This window comes from Capra hircus, chromosome 5 (genome assembly GCF_001704415.2).
Source record: "Capra hircus breed San Clemente chromosome 5, ASM170441v1, whole genome shotgun sequence".
Lineage (NCBI taxonomy): Eukaryota > Metazoa > Chordata > Mammalia > Artiodactyla > Bovidae > Capra > Capra hircus.
In genome coordinates this window covers 56,093,863-56,109,388 of record NC_030812.1, presented here as the reverse complement: position 1 = coordinate 56,109,388, position 15,526 = coordinate 56,093,863, and the positions used below count along the sequence as shown (strand labels likewise).

Sequence of the window (15,526 nt, the reverse complement as noted above, 5' to 3'; positions counted from 1 at the left end):
CACAGGACTGGAAAAGGTCAGTTTTCATTCCAATCCCCAAGAAAGGCAATGCCAAAGAATGTTCAGACTACTGTACAATTGCACTCATCTCACATGCTAGTAAAATAATGCTTCCCTGGTAACTCAGTGATAAAAAAAATCCACCTGCAAAGCAACAGACATGGATTTGATCCCTGGGTTGGCAAGATTTCCCTTGAGGAAATGGCAACCCACTCTGGTATTCTTGCCTGGGAAATCCTATGAACAGAGGAATCTGGTGGGTGATAGTCCCCAGGGTCACAAGTCAGACATGACTTGGCAACTAAACAAATGCCTGTAATATATGATATAAAGGGTAGCAGTAGTTTGAAATGGGAATACACTAGTTATCAGTGGCAGTAATAGCCTTGAACAAGATACTTCTCTAAAAATGTAACCAAGAACTGGCAGTTTGTTCTCTCTGTAGAGAGGGAAGGGTGAGGAAATGGGAGTTAATATCCCTAATTTCTTCCTGAAATAATTACTACCTGACTCAGACTTGGCAGAACTCAGCCTCTTGAGATTTCTGTTCACTTAATGATTGTTTTACTCCAGAGAAACAGTTCATTATTCTCAGCCAAAAGTCAATCTGTGCTTCTCTAGGATAGACTACTACAGTGAAAAGGCTTTGGTCTTTGCGGAAGTCATTTAACCTCCTTTGGTCCTGTCTTAATCCCAACTCCTAAAATAATGCCTACTTTCTCAAAGGAACTGAGAATAGTAAAAAGATTTAAACTTTTAGTTCCCAAAACATACCACAGCATCTAACTTTTTTTAAAACATAGCCTTTCTATTTTCAAATTTTAGCCCTCTGCTCTTCCCCAAACCACTTCCTAATAACTAAAGAGCTTCTAGATGAAAGTGAGAGAGCAGAGTGAAAAAGCTGGCTTAAAACTCAACATTCAAAAAACTAAGATCATGGCATCCGGTCCCATTATTTCATGGCAAAAAGATGGGCAAACACTGGAAACACTTGACTTTTTCTTGGGCTCCAAAAGCACTGTAGATGGTTACTGCAGCCAGGAAATGAAAAGACGCTTGCCGTTTGGAAGAAAAGCTGACAAACCTAGACAGCATGTTAAAAAGCAGAGACATTACTTTGCCCACAAAGGTCTAGTCAAAGCTATGGCTTTCTCAGTAGTCAGTCACGTATGGATGTTCAGAGTTGGACCATCAAGAAAGCTGAGTGCTGAAGAATTGACGCTTTTGAACTGTGGTATTGGAGAAGGCTGAGTCCCTTGGACTGCAAGATCAAATCAGTCAATCCCAAAGGAAATCAGTCTTGAATATTCATTGTAAAGACTGATGCTGAAACTTCAACACTTTGGCCACCTGATAGGAAGAATTGATTCATTAGAAAAGACCCTGATGCTTAGAAAGACTGAAGGCAGAAGTGGATGACAGAGGAAGTGATGGCTGAATGGCATCAATTCAACGGACATGAGTTTGAGCAAGCTCTGGGAGCTGGGTGATAGACAGGGAAGCTTGGCATGTTGCAGTCCATGGAGTCACAGAGTTGGACACAACTGAGCAACTCAGAAACTTCACTGTTCTTTTTATGACTTCTAGTTACCTGTATTGTGTATTTATCACGACTGGCTAAACCAAACTCGTTTGCCTGGAGCAGTTCTGATTTCATTTATTATTGTAGGATAATTATGGCTACCCTAATCATAATTTATAGATTAATATGTCTGTATGTCTAAGAGCACAGCATGTGCACTGTCTATAGTCAAAAATCTCTCCTTCATGAGGTACCTTCCTTCAAAAAAAATTTAACCTGGGCCCCCTGCATTGGGAGTGAGGAGTCTTAGCCACTGGACTACTAGGGAAGTCCTAGTATCTTCGCTTTTTTACAAAGTACTGTCTGAATACATACTGGGCCTCATCTGGCCTCTGTGGCAAGCATTTCACATCTATTACTTCCAACCCTGTACCAAGCTACTACATGACAAGAGGCCAGATGAGTCCCAATATGTTTTCAGAAAGATCATAGGTCAGAGGAGAAGATAATTATTAAAAGGGAAACCTGTGGCATTAAACCTCTTTTTTTTTTTTTGGCATTAAACCTCTTTAACTGAAGCTGAGGTCTTTAGAGTTACAAATAAATGTGTTCTTATTTCTGGAGCTTTTGTCCCCCCCCCCCTCCCCCCGCCAACCCCAAAGAGATCAAGCACCCAGAGTTCATCCAACAAGAAGCCATAACTTTATTAATGATAGAAACAGTACAAATTTCAAACCCAGCTGCAGTTACTCTTTTGAAACACCAAAAAAAGGTCCTCTTTTCTGATGGTTACATTGTTAATTCCTGTAAGAGAAAAGAGATCATCAGAAGTGGTTACAGGCAAATTCAGAGAATACAGGTCACTAAAATCCAAGGAAACTCAGAAAAGACTCTGGAAAGAGGCTTCTTAATTGGCTGATATTAAGCACAAAAAATAGTCACCCACAACCGGTCAGGGAAGAGGGAGTCAAAGAGTAAGCTTGGATACTTACCATAATAGCATTTACAATATCATTGCTGTTGTTCTTCAGGGCTCGGACTGCCTTTGCTCTCGACACATTTGCTTGTGACATGACCAATTCTATGTCCTTAACTTCCACACCTGTTTCATCAACCTAAGATAAGGAAAAAATACTTAATAATAAACTAAAGGCAAGAACAACTTCAAGAGTTGTCAGGCATCACTTGAATCTACAGATAGGACTTAAGTCAAAAGCTACTTAACTGATGGAGTTCAAGAGCCTAAAACCATATAGAAGACACCCATCAAGACAAACATGGTATTATCTTGAAAGGATTTAAGATACAAAAGATTTCCTTATATACCTCTTCCTCTTCACTCTCCTCTTGTACAGTTGGAGTCTGTGTGTTTTCTTGGATGTTTGAGACAGCTTCACCTTGAACTTTGAATTTCTCAGCAGCTGCTAACTGTGCTTGTTGAGATAAATCCTCAATCTATAGGACAGAAAGTACAGATTTAAATGAGTAGATCAACTGCAGTAAATCAACAAAATGGTATCTTTCCCAAACTCTCACTCTAACTAACTTAATCTAAATCACATTAACTTACCACCTAGCTTTAAATCACTTGATCTCACTCAGATTATACTGATATATCCCTGTAGACAAAGAAATAGCTTATGTCTAAAGCAGTGGTCCTCCACTGCAGGGTGATTTTGTTCCCCAGGGGACATCTGTCAAAAGCCTGGCGATTTTGTTGGTTATCACAACTGCAAGTGATACTGCTTAATGGATAGCCCTTCTACAACAAAGAATTATTTGATCCAAAATGTCAACAGCACTGAGGTTGAGAAATCCTGGTCTACAGCAATTCTCAAGAAAACCTTCCTTACCTTGGCTTCCCCAAAAACAATGTAGGTATCTGAAGCTGGGCTCTTGTACACATCTGGTTTTGTGATGACAAAAAGGATATTCTTAGATTTCCGGATAGTGACTCTAGTAACCCCTGTAACCTGTCGAAGACCCAGTTTGGACATAGCCTAAAGAATAAAAAATAACAGGTCGTCAACTTCTTTAGAAGCAGCTTCAGGAAATAAACTCAACAAAACTACATTCTAAGCAAAGACTTTCTGTGGGTCAAGAAAAGTTTTACACAGGAATACATCATTGATTCCCAGGCTTCCTGCCACGACCCTGAGTCCCACTACAGATTCCGCCTTTAGAAAGTTGCTTCATCAGAACCTTTAACTCTTGTTTATAACTTCAATTCTTACCTTCCGTGCCTTCTTTTCACTCCGGCTCTGTTTTGCTTTACTGACTGGTTCTTCATCGATTTCAGCTGCTGCTGCCAGCTAAGAAAATTAAATAGCTATGAGTAAACTGGAATGGGAGACTTGGATACCAAAATCCCCATGTGGTTTTCCCTTTACAAAAGTTCACAGCTCCAAATGCATAAGCCAGCTTTCTCTGATCAACACTGGTTCACCAATGTTTCTCTGACCCAAGCACTTACATTAGTAAGTTAAGATAATACCCACCTGAGCTTGTTGTGTGGTTGCCTGTGTAGAATCCTGTTCCTCAAGCTCTGGGACTGATTCGTCACTATCAGATTCTGTTCCAGACCCTAAAATGACAAATAACTTTTACTATTATATAGTGAAGATTACAAGAGGCACCTTACCACGGCCTGCCCAGACCAAAACTCACTGGTTTATACGCCAGACCTCAGAGAATTTAATGCAAACCAATGGACTTGTATGAAGTTGGCTTGTACAGTATGACAGCCTGTAACTTAGTCACAAACTAGTGTGTACACATCCATTAAAGACTCAGGCCCAGAAACACTAGACACAGCTCAGCATTTTATATAACTGTTACTTTTCCTTCAAGTTCTTCACTTGAACAGACAAATACCAATGATTTATGCAATGCCAAATTCTACCCAATAGCCCATCCATCTTAGAAAGGTTCTGGTAGGCAAGGTGCCTCCAGGTATACTTCAGTGAAAACAGTTAAGATGACATTGTGGAGGTGGTCTTGAGGGGGTTCAGGGAGAGGACAGTTCCCCCTCATCCTTTAAACTGGGTTGGGGGAGGCCAGAAGCAGTTGTGTACACATTTAGCTTTATTTTCAAACTACTAACCCTAGCAGTTTGATCTAATCAACCCAACCCAAAGATTCTCAAAATGCTGATCTATAGTTTTTTTTTTTTGATCTATAGTTCTAATAGTCACTTCTAGATAATTGTCCTATGACCTCATCCATTTCTTCCAAATGTAACTCACATATTTAAGTTTCTCTCAATTCAAAGGCCAAGCATCAATGGACTACTGAGGGTAAAAGCACACACCTCCACCATTCTCAGGCTAGGAAAAATAGGTCTTGGAGGAAAAGAGTCCCTGGGCACTGCTTATTACTAAGTTTAAGATGTGAAGAAATTCAAGCAGTTCTACATTTCCCAATATTTTAGCAAATCCCAGGCCCAGGGACAAGGTTAGTGATGTGGTAGAGATTAGAGCAAATTAAAGGTCTAGGTGGTCTTGGTTTTCAGTGTCAGATCAGGTAGGTAAGGAAGATGATGGACCCAGAGTTAGTCTGGACCACATTACACAAGATAATACACAATGGACTATCTGAGGCGAAAACCAAGATTCTGTCTCACATTCCTAGAGTTTCTGCATTTAAGCTTATTCTATGCCCAAACACAAGCAGATATACTGGAGAAAGCGGCGCATCCTACGGTTAGTATTGGTGGGTAGCCCGGGAGGGTTGTGGGCAACACACCATGCACACGGCAAACCAAGGCAAATACCCTTATTGTTCTTCACAACAGGTTGCTTGGTAGAGGGGGTTGGGGCAGGGATCCCAGCAGGTTTAGGAGTGGGCATGTTGACGAGGACCGGCTGGAAAGGCACTCCCCCCGAGATTGGTTCCGGGGGAATCAGAGGCGGCAGCTCATCCTCATCAGCAGGGGCTGAGGGCTTACAGGGTGATTCCAGCACCAGCCCAGGTGAGGACGGCAGAAATTGCTGTTTAGGAAGCAGAGGGGGAACTGGGGAGGAAGCAAGAGGCAGAGAGACTGATGGGGTAGGTGCTGGAGAGACAGACACTGATCCAGCTTTAGGAAGTATCTTCTCTGGGGCAGCTGTTGCTGAAGGGGTAGATGTCTCTGACTCAGGAGGAGGCGGCAAGGGGCCCTTTGGGGAATGGAAAGAATCTTTGCCCTTTAAGGGAGAGACAGGGAGGGCTTTTGGAACCTTTGGAGAAGAACCTTTCTGAGTAGAGACTGTCAGTAGAGGAGCTGGAGCCACTGCAGGAAGGGGTCCTTTAGTACCATTCTGAGCTGAGGGATCTGGGCACACAGGTGGTGAAATAGAACTCTTCTTGGCTGCTGGACCTTTCTGAGTGGCAGTTGTGATGACTGGTGCACTTTCTGGAGCTGAACCATCAAGCACTGCTTTGACAGCTGTGGGGCCTTTCTTTATTGGGGGCCCTTTAGATGCCTGAGGGGCAGTGGACCCCAAGGGACATGTGACTGAAACTGGGGAGGTAGGGGCCTCTTTGGGAGAGAGAGGAATCACAGTTGGGGCAGTGGGAGCCCCTTTGGAGGATGAGGTTGCTGGGGCCCCTTTGGGGACTGGAGACTTTTTTGGGGAGGGAGGAATTACAGCTGAGGGAGTGGGCACTCCTTTGGGGACAGGGGTTCCTGTTGCTTTTTTGGTGGAAGGAGTCACGGCTGGGGAAGTAGGGACCTCTTTGTCTGGAGTTGCTGAGGCTCTTTTGGGGGCCGGAGTCCCTTTGGAGGAGGGAGGAGCCACAGCTAAAGGAGTGGGAGTTCCTTTGAGTGATGCTGCTGCTGAGGCCTCTTTGGGGTCTGGAGTTGCTGGAGACTCTTTGGGAGCCAGAGTTGCTGAAGCTCTTTTGGGGGAGAGAGGAGCCACAGATGGGGGAGCAGGGTCTCCTGTGAGAGGTGGGGTTGCTGGACCCCTTTTGGGGGGAGGAGAAGTCACAGCAGAGGGAGTGGGGGTTCCTTTGGGTGATGGAGTTGCTGGGGCCTTTTTTGGAGACGGAGGAGTCATAGCTGGGGAAGTAAAATCCCCCTTTGGAGGTGGGCTAGCCGGGGCTCTTTTGGGAGATGGAGTGGCTGGGCTCCCTTTGGGGGAGGGAGGAGTCACAGGTGGGGGAGTGGAGTCTCCCTTTGGAGGTGGGCTAGCTGGGGCTTTTTTGGGAGATGGAGTGGCTGGGCTCCCTTTGGGGGAGGGAGGAGTCACAGGTGGGGGAGTGGAGTCTCCCTTTGGAGGTGGGCTAGCTGGGGCTCTTTTGGGAGATGGAGTGGCTGGGCTCCCTTTGGGGGAGGGAGGAGTCACAGGTGGGGGAGTGGAGTCTTCCTTTGGAGGTGGGCTAGCTGGGGCTTTTTTGGGAGATGGAGTAGCTGGGCTCCCTTTAGGGGAGGGAGGAGTCACAGCTGGGGAAGTAAAATCCCCCTTTGGAGGTGGGCTAGCTGGGGCTTTTTTGGGAGATGGAGTGGCTGGGCTCCCTTTGGGGGAGGGAGGAGTCACAGGTGGGGGAGTGGAGTCTCCCTTTGGAGGTGGGCTAGCTGGGGCTTTTTTGTGAGATGGAGTGGCTGGGCTCCCTTTGGGGGAGGGAGGAGTCACAGGTGGGGGAGTGGAGTCTCCCTTTGGAGGTGGGCTAGCTGGGGCTTTTTTGGGAGATGGAGTGGCTGGGCTCCCTTTGGGGGAGGGAGGAGTCACAGGTGGGGGAGTGGAGTCTCCCTTTGGAGGTGGGCTAGCTGGGGCTTTTTTGGGAGATGGAGTGGCTGGGCTCCCTTTGGGGGAGGGAGGAGTCACAGGTGGGGGAGTGGAGTCTCCCTTTGGAGGTGGGCTAGCTGGGGCTCTTTTGGGAGATGGAGTGGCTGGGCTCCCTTTGGGGGAGGGAGGAGTCACAGGTGGGGGAGTGGAGTCTCCCTTTGGAGGTGGGCTAGCTGGGGCTTTTTTGTGAGATGGAGTGGCTGGGCTCCCTTTGGGGGAGGGAGGAGTCACAGGTGGGGGAGTGGAGTCTCCCTTTGGAGGTGGGCTAGCTGGGGCTTTTTTGGGAGATGGAGTGGCTGGGCTCCCTTTGGGGGAGGGAGGAGTCACAGGTGGGGGAGTGGAGTCTCCCTTTGGAGGTGGGCTAGCTGGGGCTCTTTTGGGAGATGGAGTAGCTGGGCTCCCTTTGGGGGAGGGAGGAGTCACAGCTGGGGAAGTAAAATCCCCCTTTGGAGGTGGGCTAGCTGGGGCTTTTTTGGGAGATCGAGTTGCTGGGCCCCTTTTGGGGGAGGGAGGAGTCAGAGCTGAGGAAGAGGAAGTCTCTTTGGGAGGCGGGATTGCTAGGCTCTCTTTGGGGGAAGAATGAGTCACAGCTAGGGGAGTGGACTCCTCCTTTGGAGGTGGGTTAACTGGGGTTCTTTTGGAAGAGGGAGGAGCCTTAGCTGGGAAAGTGGGAGCCTCTTTGGGAGGTGGGGTGGCTGGGGTTTGCTTTGGGGAAGGAGTTGCTGGGGCTCCTTTTGGGGAGGAAGGGGTCACAGCAGGAAGGGGAGTCTCTTTAGGTAATGTGGTTGCTGAGCTCCCTTTGGGTGAAGGAGGAGTCACAGCTAGGGGAGTGGGAGCCTCTTTAAGGGAAGGAGCTGCTGGGGCTCCTTTGGGGGTGGAAGGGGTCACAGCTAGAGGAGTAAGGGTCTCTTTAGGGGATGGGGATGCTGGCCCTTCCTTGGGGGAAGGAACCATAGGCGGGGGAACAGGAGCCTCTCTGGGGGATGGGGGAGTAGGGGAATGCTTCTCAGCTAGTGATCCTTTAGAGACATGAAAAGGAAGATCGGCCTCTGGAAGAGAGGAAGCTTCAACTGGAGAAACAGAAAACGAGAGATTTCCAGCAGGAGTATCAGGGATAGCAGGTACACTTTTAGAAGCAGAAGGGGCAAGACTTAAGGGAGCAGTAGCTGAACCCTTCTTGGTTGGGATTCTTTTAGGCTGAGGAGACACAGTAGTCCCTAAAGGAGATGGGGAGTCAGCTAGGTACATTCCTTTGGAAGATGCAGTAATAGAAGCACCAGAGTCTTTAGTTGGGTACCCTTCAGGAGCAGAAGCCACAGGTGCCAATGGTGAGGTTTGAGAAATGCCATGAACTTTCTTTTCACCCTGAGGAGTACCAGTTGGAGGCAGAGGGGTAGAAGACTCAGACTTGGGAATTTCAGGGACCTGTGCCATAGGAGCTAGAGAAGCAGAAGCATTCTGGGAAGATAAAGTCACTACTGGAGCCATAGGGCAACTTTCAGAGGTTGGAGGCATCAAAGGTAAAGTAGTAAGAGTGGAAGGACTGGCTACATTTGAAGGAGTGGAAGTACCTTTGGCAGTTGTAGGAGCCATTCCATCAATGGCAGCACTTTCCAAAGGAAATGCAGCTACAGTTGGGGTAGTGAAAGAACTTTTGAGAAGCAGATTAGTTGGGTCTGGGCTTGCATAAGAATCTGTCCCGATTACAGAGACTGGGGAGTTAACACTCAGAGAAGAGGGAGTAGTACTGGCTGGCTTCACTACAGGGAGAGGCTCTAGGTAGCTTTTTGTTGCTAGAGTGGCTTCAGGAGAAAGAGCTATCTCTGGGGAAGACGATGTACTTTGGGGAGAGGGAGCATCTTTAGGTGCTGCCAGGGCTGCTGTACTAGGAAAATCTTTGAGAATTAGAGAGGCTGTAGGAGATAATGGAGAAGAGGCAACTACATTTGAGGAGGTGAGGTCAGTGACAGCAGAGATGCCTTTGTCAGCAGACAGAGCCAGAGAGGAAGTTGGAGTCCCCCCTGGAAAAGCAGTCACAGCAGTAGGAACCACCTCATTTCTAGAAGGAAGGGGAGGAATTACAGATCTCTGAGAAGAGGCATCTGTAGAAGAATCATCTACAAAAATAGTATCTTCTATGGGATCTGACAGAATATTAGAACTTGAAGTTTGAACAGGAGAACTCTGATGTAAAGGTGTAAGAGGAGAGCCCAGAGAAGTGAGGCAAACTGGGGGGGACCCAGCAGCCTCAGCAAAAGACTGAGTTGAAAGAGATGAAGCAGCAGGTGGACTAAGCGGTCCCTTTAGGCTGAGGCTTACAGGGTTTTGTGGAGCAGTCAGAGCCGAGGAAACAGAGACACCTTTGACTTGAGGGGAAGGGATGGCTGGGGGAGTGGCGGGTGGTATCTGAGAACATGAGGGTAGGTCAGACTGAATAGAGGCCAAAGGAGTTACAAGATGGGAAGGGATAGCACTGACTATACTTGGAGGGTTGGGAGTACCCTTTGGATTAGGAATTACTTGAGAGGGAGCTTGACTAGGAGAGGGCTTTGGTTCTGAGCGAGCAACTGGAGCTGACAGAGATGTCACTGACCCCGACTCAATCACGGCGACTGAAGGAGGTGAACTAAGAGCATTAGGGGGATAGTCAGAGCTCTTCTGAACTGAGTGGGGAGCCAAGGCCACCAGAGCCAAGGGAGCTGAAGAGGAATGAGCACCTTTCAGAGTTGGAGTTATCATGGGAGAGGCCAGAGCTAAGGCAGCTGGGGAGATGGGAGGCCCTATTAGGTTTGGTAAGAAAATGGGGGTGTCAGTGGGAGGGGCAGCTCCCAAAGGCAGGGCTGTCCCATGGGATGACGGGAGAAAAGGAGCTTCAAAAGGGGTTGAGGCAATGGTAGAGGGAGAAAGGAATGGGGAAGGCTGGTCAGGGGTTGCCAGAGGGCATTGTTGGGAGGCCAGGGAACGAGGGGTAGGGGTAGGTTTAGGCTGCCCTAAAGCAGCAGTGACACTCAAGGCTGAAGACACAGGAGGCACAGCTGGAGAAGAAAAGCGGAAAAAAAAAAAAAAAGGCCGGTGGGGGGGGGGGCGGGTGAAGGAGGAAAGGGAAGGAAAAAAACAAAAGTGAGTTATACAGCCCAACTTGGTACAACACACCTCACACAAGAAACACTGGAATTTTAAATCTGAGAATGAAAGTCACCACGCAGGATTAGACAAAGGTGACAAGCAACAGCAATCTTCCCCAAACATACTTCAGTGGTCAAGTAGAATACATTCTTCTCCTTTCCCAAATCTACTAAAATAAGTAAACCACTTTATGGTGAAGAACCGGCTAAAAGCAGCCTATTAGTCTCTAAATGGGGAGCACAGGCCCAGGAATAAGTTGGCAACAGCAGGCTTTCTACCCTTTCCCAGTTATGCCCTTCTCTTCCCTCCTCAAAGGAACCCTAAGACTTTCTCACAGACCATGGAATCACCAACAGAAAGTTCTCCTCTATCCACCCAAGGGGCATGAACTGAAACAAATGCTGAAAACTGGAACAAGGAAGCTAACGAGTGGCAATAATGATGGAGAATCAGAGCTGAATGAGAAACACAGGTCTCTTAATGCTCAGGCTTCAGAATACTCAATGTTGAATACTAAGTCGCTGAGCTTCCCTATACTTCATTTTACCCACCCAAATCAAACAAACAAAAAACCAACCGCAAAAGCGTGGACTCTACAGTCTCTAAGCAATGTTAGCTCTTCAGATATCAATCTGGATGAATTAGACCACGAGTAACAGAGCTTAGTCACAAGGGTAGGAACTGTATTATGAAACTGCAATCCAACTTGTCAAACTAGACGGTGGTTCTATTTTGAAAGTAGGGAATCCAAGTGGAGAGAATACACTGGGTCCCCACCCCTTAATCTGGAGTATGCCACTGTACCAAAACAGGCACTACTTGCCACCACACTGAAGCTATGCAAAAGATTCTGAATGATTGCTCAACACCTAGAAGGGAGTATTATTTTTTAAAAAGGCCTAGAGCATCCAAATTCACAGGTCACTCAATCAAGAGTATCCCATACAGAGGTAGGCTCAAACCAGTCTTTCCTGGAAACTTGGTAGCTCAAAGTCTTTATGACTACAGTGCAAATGCTCTCAAACATATTAATCAGAATTTGAAACTTAGAATGTTTTCTTCTCACTGAACCTCAAAACTCCGGGATAAGGCCCAAATTACTTGCTTTAGACACCATAACCGATTTCCTGAGTTAGTTTCCTCACTTACTCTAATAATAATTATTTAGTCATAGTTATGTATTAAAAAAAAAGACCAAAAAAACAAACCCTGAGTATTCACCACAGGCACTTAATCTAACCTACAGTGCAATCTCAAAATACTCAAGTATAGTTTAACAGCTGTGAGGACTGCTTCAGAAGCAAACAGCATTAACTTTGAAGCTTGATTCAGATTATTCAAAATTCATCTGAATTTCAGTCCCCACACTTGTAAAATCAAGTTGAGACTCTCTAAAGTTTTGTCTAACACTGAAACTACAGACTCTTCAGAGACCAGTCCTTTATTTTTCAACCTTAAATCTCAATAGTTCAAGGATTTCATATAGCTCATTCCCCAATTCAGAGGCCCCCTCCTCTTTCTTTTCAAGCAGCTGTATTAATCCTTTCAGCTGCTAAATCAGACAGGTGGGGAGGGAGAACCTTAATGCTTTCAACTATTTTAATTCCAGGAGATAGAAACTGCCCTTACGTGACAGGTGGAGTTAAAAAAAAAAAAAAAAAGAATTTACCATGGGGGCGGGGAGAGGCCAGAATGGAGGTCATAGCCTGAAGATTCCCTTCATTTACTTCTGCACAACTGAACAGCAAGAAGACTACCATAAAGTTTTTTCACTACTCCCCTCAGATTTTGTAGAGTTGTATTTTAAACAGGATTCAAACCTTGCATTTACACTACGTTCTACATTCATTAATTTCAAAGCTGAAGAGCAGTCAAAAGAAGGCTCTAATTCAATCCTGGGTTCCAGATAAGCTGTTGATGCAGGCATTGTTCCAGGACACTAGAAACATCTCAGCACCAATCCACAAAAAAACAAGTTAACCAATCTAGGAGGGCCCCAGGGCCCAGGAGAACACATTTACCACCAGCACACAACTCATCCAGGCATGTGATGACAGCACAAAGCCAAGCACTGCCATCTAAAACCTTGATGCAACTTGCTGGCTGCAACTTCACAAAAGCTCAGGTCTCCTTGGCCTGCCAGTGTGTCACCTATTTCCAACAGGTAAGTAACCATTATGGACTCTCCTCCCTGGCAAAGCTACAGCCCCATCTTCTTTAATGAGAACCAATACTGAAAAACAGAAATATAATCTATATGTCATTTAACCCACCATATGTTTTTAGGGCCAATTTTACAATCTTAATTAAGGGCAAGGCGTCCAGGGGGAACCTACCTGTCTCAGCCTGGGGCTGTGGCAACTCCTGCTCTGTAGCAGGGACGGTTTCTGTGGCTTCACCGGGCATTTCTGAAGGGAATAAAAAGGAGGCCTGAATTGACTGGAATCCATCCCGCTGCCTAATCCAGAGTCACGCTTAAAACTGCTGAGAGCTGTTAAATAGCGTAAGGGTGTGTGGGACAACCCTCCCCAAAGTAGCTGGAATAGGTGAAAAACACGACGTAACCCTCACATTTTTGATCAAGAGAATCACCTTTTAATCGCTCCTCTTCACTCCGCGGAGAGCGGATTTCCCAGTGCCCAGGGATTCGTTTTATTCCACACTCCAAATCCCACACAGAAGCAATTACCACTGCGTTCTCAACCCGAGGGAGAGGATCCCGGTCTGGCTCCTGAGCACGGGATGGGAGACTTCAGACGCGACCTCGAAACGCCGCGCCCCCTCTCCCCCGCGCTTTCTGGGCGAGGACCTCCAGGACCCCCGTTTGCTGACTTCCGGGACCCAGAAGGGGAAAGAAGGTGTCTTAAGTCCCAACACTGGCTTGTCACAATAAGGGTGTGTGTGTGTGTGTATACGCGCGCGCGCGGGGGTGGGGGTGGTTGTTCCAAAGCTGTGACCCCTTAACATCTTCTGGGGTCTGGCGAAGCCGGTTCCAACAGCAGACGCAGCCCACTTCCATCCCCAACGGCTCCCATCTCCCCAGCCCGGGACTCTCTGGCCTTCCTGCCCTACTCTTGCCAGGACACGAAGAGCAGACCCCATTTTGTCCGGAGGCCCCAAGGCCACACTGCCCAGGGTTGAACAGGAACCCCGTGACCTCATAAAAACTCTAGTTCTCCTTAGCTCTTATTCTGCGCGGCGCCTCAGACCCCAAGAAAGGCGGATGGCTATGGATAAAAAGTAGCGGCGAAGACAAGCACTTACTGTGCGGGGAACGCGGAACCAAGATGGCGGCAGAAAGAGAGCGAGCGAGCGAGAGCGTGACCCACGCCTGTTGCAGAACGAAGCCTGGGGGAGGGGGCGGGACCAGGATCTAATTCCGGGTCAGGAGCTGCTTACAGTCACTTCCTTTAACCAGTAAGTCATCCGGCTGTTTCCAGTTGGGGGTGGTGACAAGGGCTAAATAAGGGTATGAATTTAGAACAGGACTCGCTGGCCTGGCAGAACTCTCTATCCTGAGCTATGCAGTCCTTAGATAGCCGACCCCTTCGCATACCTCATGTTGAGGCATTTTTGACACGCGAAAGGCAGCAGCCTCTGCTCTCGGGTCAGCAAAGTAGCCACAACATTATTACTTTCTGACTTAATCAATTAATTCAGTAGAACGACGTATTAAGTAATGCCGAATACACGGAGATTGTAGTCACCAATGAAAGGTAGCTGTGACCTAGGCTGTCAATTATTTTACTTTGGAATACATAATTTAAATGAGATTATCATGAAGGTGTAAATTTCTATACCCATTATATTTCTTTTTGCCTCTATTTTGGACACTGTATCCTGAAACTCATACGTTCTAGAGGATCCCACTCCTTATACAGTAGTTTTTGAAAAGTAGAATACAAACGTTTTGTTAATGAAAAGGTTAGGGGTCTTGATTCCCATATCCTCTCTCCAAAAGGACTCAACAAATACAGTATTCACACTTTCAGTTCAGTTCAGTCGCTCAGTCGTGTCCGACTCTTTGTGACCCCATGAACCGCAGCACTCCAGGCCTCCCTGTCCATCACCAACTGCTGGAGTCTACCCAAACCCATGTCCATTCAGTCAGTGATGCCATGCAACATCTAATCCTCTGTCGTCCCGTCTCCTCCTGCTCTCAATCTTTCCCAGCATCAGGGTCTTTTCCAATGAGTCAGCTTTTTGCATCAGGTGGCCAAAGTATTGGCGTTTCAGCTTCAATATCAGTCCTTCCAATGAATACCCAGGTCTGATCTCCATTAGGATGGACTGGTTGGATCTCCTTGCAGTCCAAGGGACTCTCAAGAGTCTTCTCCAACATCACACTTTAAATACACTTAAAAGCTAGTGGCGTTAAGACAATTGTGGCTACCTTTTAAGATAAGTGGGCTTCCTGTTGTCTCAGATGGTAAAGAACATGCCTGCAATGCAGGAGATGAGGGGAGGAGTCGTGGGTGGGGAAGTTCCCCCGGAGAAGGAAATGCCAACCTACTCCAGTATTCTTACCTGAGAAATCCAATGGACAGAGCCTGAAGGGCTAGTCTTTGGGGTCCCAAAGAGTTGGACATGACTGAGAGCCTAACGCTTTTAAGATAAGCAGTGAATATTTTAAATGCTCTAAAAGCTACTTTAAAATTTCACTATTTTACTATAGTGTTGAGGATTACTTCATAGGATTGTTAGGAAGGTAAAGGCCAACTTAATCTTACTATTAAATTTTTTGATAGAATTTCTGCTTAATAGTGATCTGGGAGGCTTTCAGTGCATTCCACTTACCTTCAGAAGAAAGGGCCCATAATAGCCAACTGTGGTCTTAGATAAGTAAAACATTCTGACTACTCCCCTTTCTTTCCCAGCAAGCCTACCGACTTATAACTGTTAATCGTTAGCCAAGGATGTGCTTTCTTTCTTTGGGTTTCTTTATAAACTGGGCAAGTTTGAAGATGGAAACTAGTTCTGTGCCCTTTGTTTCTACAATTTTCATACATGGATGAGTTGGCAAATCAGAGTTAGAGAAGTTAATTGTCTTTGAGCATGTTTCTGCTATTTTCAAGAACCAGACGTTGTTATATACAAGCACAATATATTC

The 15,526-nt window shown here is 46.6% G+C and overlaps 1 protein-coding gene across 3 annotated transcripts; it reads right to left on the bottom strand.

Annotated features, from left to right (window-relative positions):
- NACA (nascent polypeptide-associated complex alpha subunit) lies at positions 2,202-13,798 on the bottom strand. 3 transcript variants are annotated; one of them, XM_005680329.3, is made up of 9 exons: positions 13,681-13,781; positions 13,009-13,147; positions 12,753-12,824; positions 4,021-4,106; positions 3,757-3,834; positions 3,376-3,522; positions 2,849-2,977; positions 2,515-2,637; positions 2,202-2,326 (listed from the first exon to the last, which is right to left on the bottom strand). In XM_005680329.3, the coding sequence occupies exons 3-9, from the start codon at positions 12,820-12,822 to the stop codon at positions 2,312-2,314; spliced, it is 648 nt and encodes a 215-aa protein (XP_005680386.1). In that variant the 5' UTR covers positions 12,823-12,824; positions 13,009-13,147; positions 13,681-13,781; the 3' UTR covers positions 2,202-2,311. The 3 variants fall into 3 exon arrangements, with proteins under 3 accessions (XP_005680386.1, XP_005680385.1, XP_013819389.1); XM_005680328.3 differs by lacking the exon at positions 13,009-13,147 and having other exon boundaries at positions 13,681-13,798; XM_013963935.1 differs by lacking the exon at positions 13,009-13,147 and having other exon boundaries at positions 12,753-12,846; positions 13,681-13,771.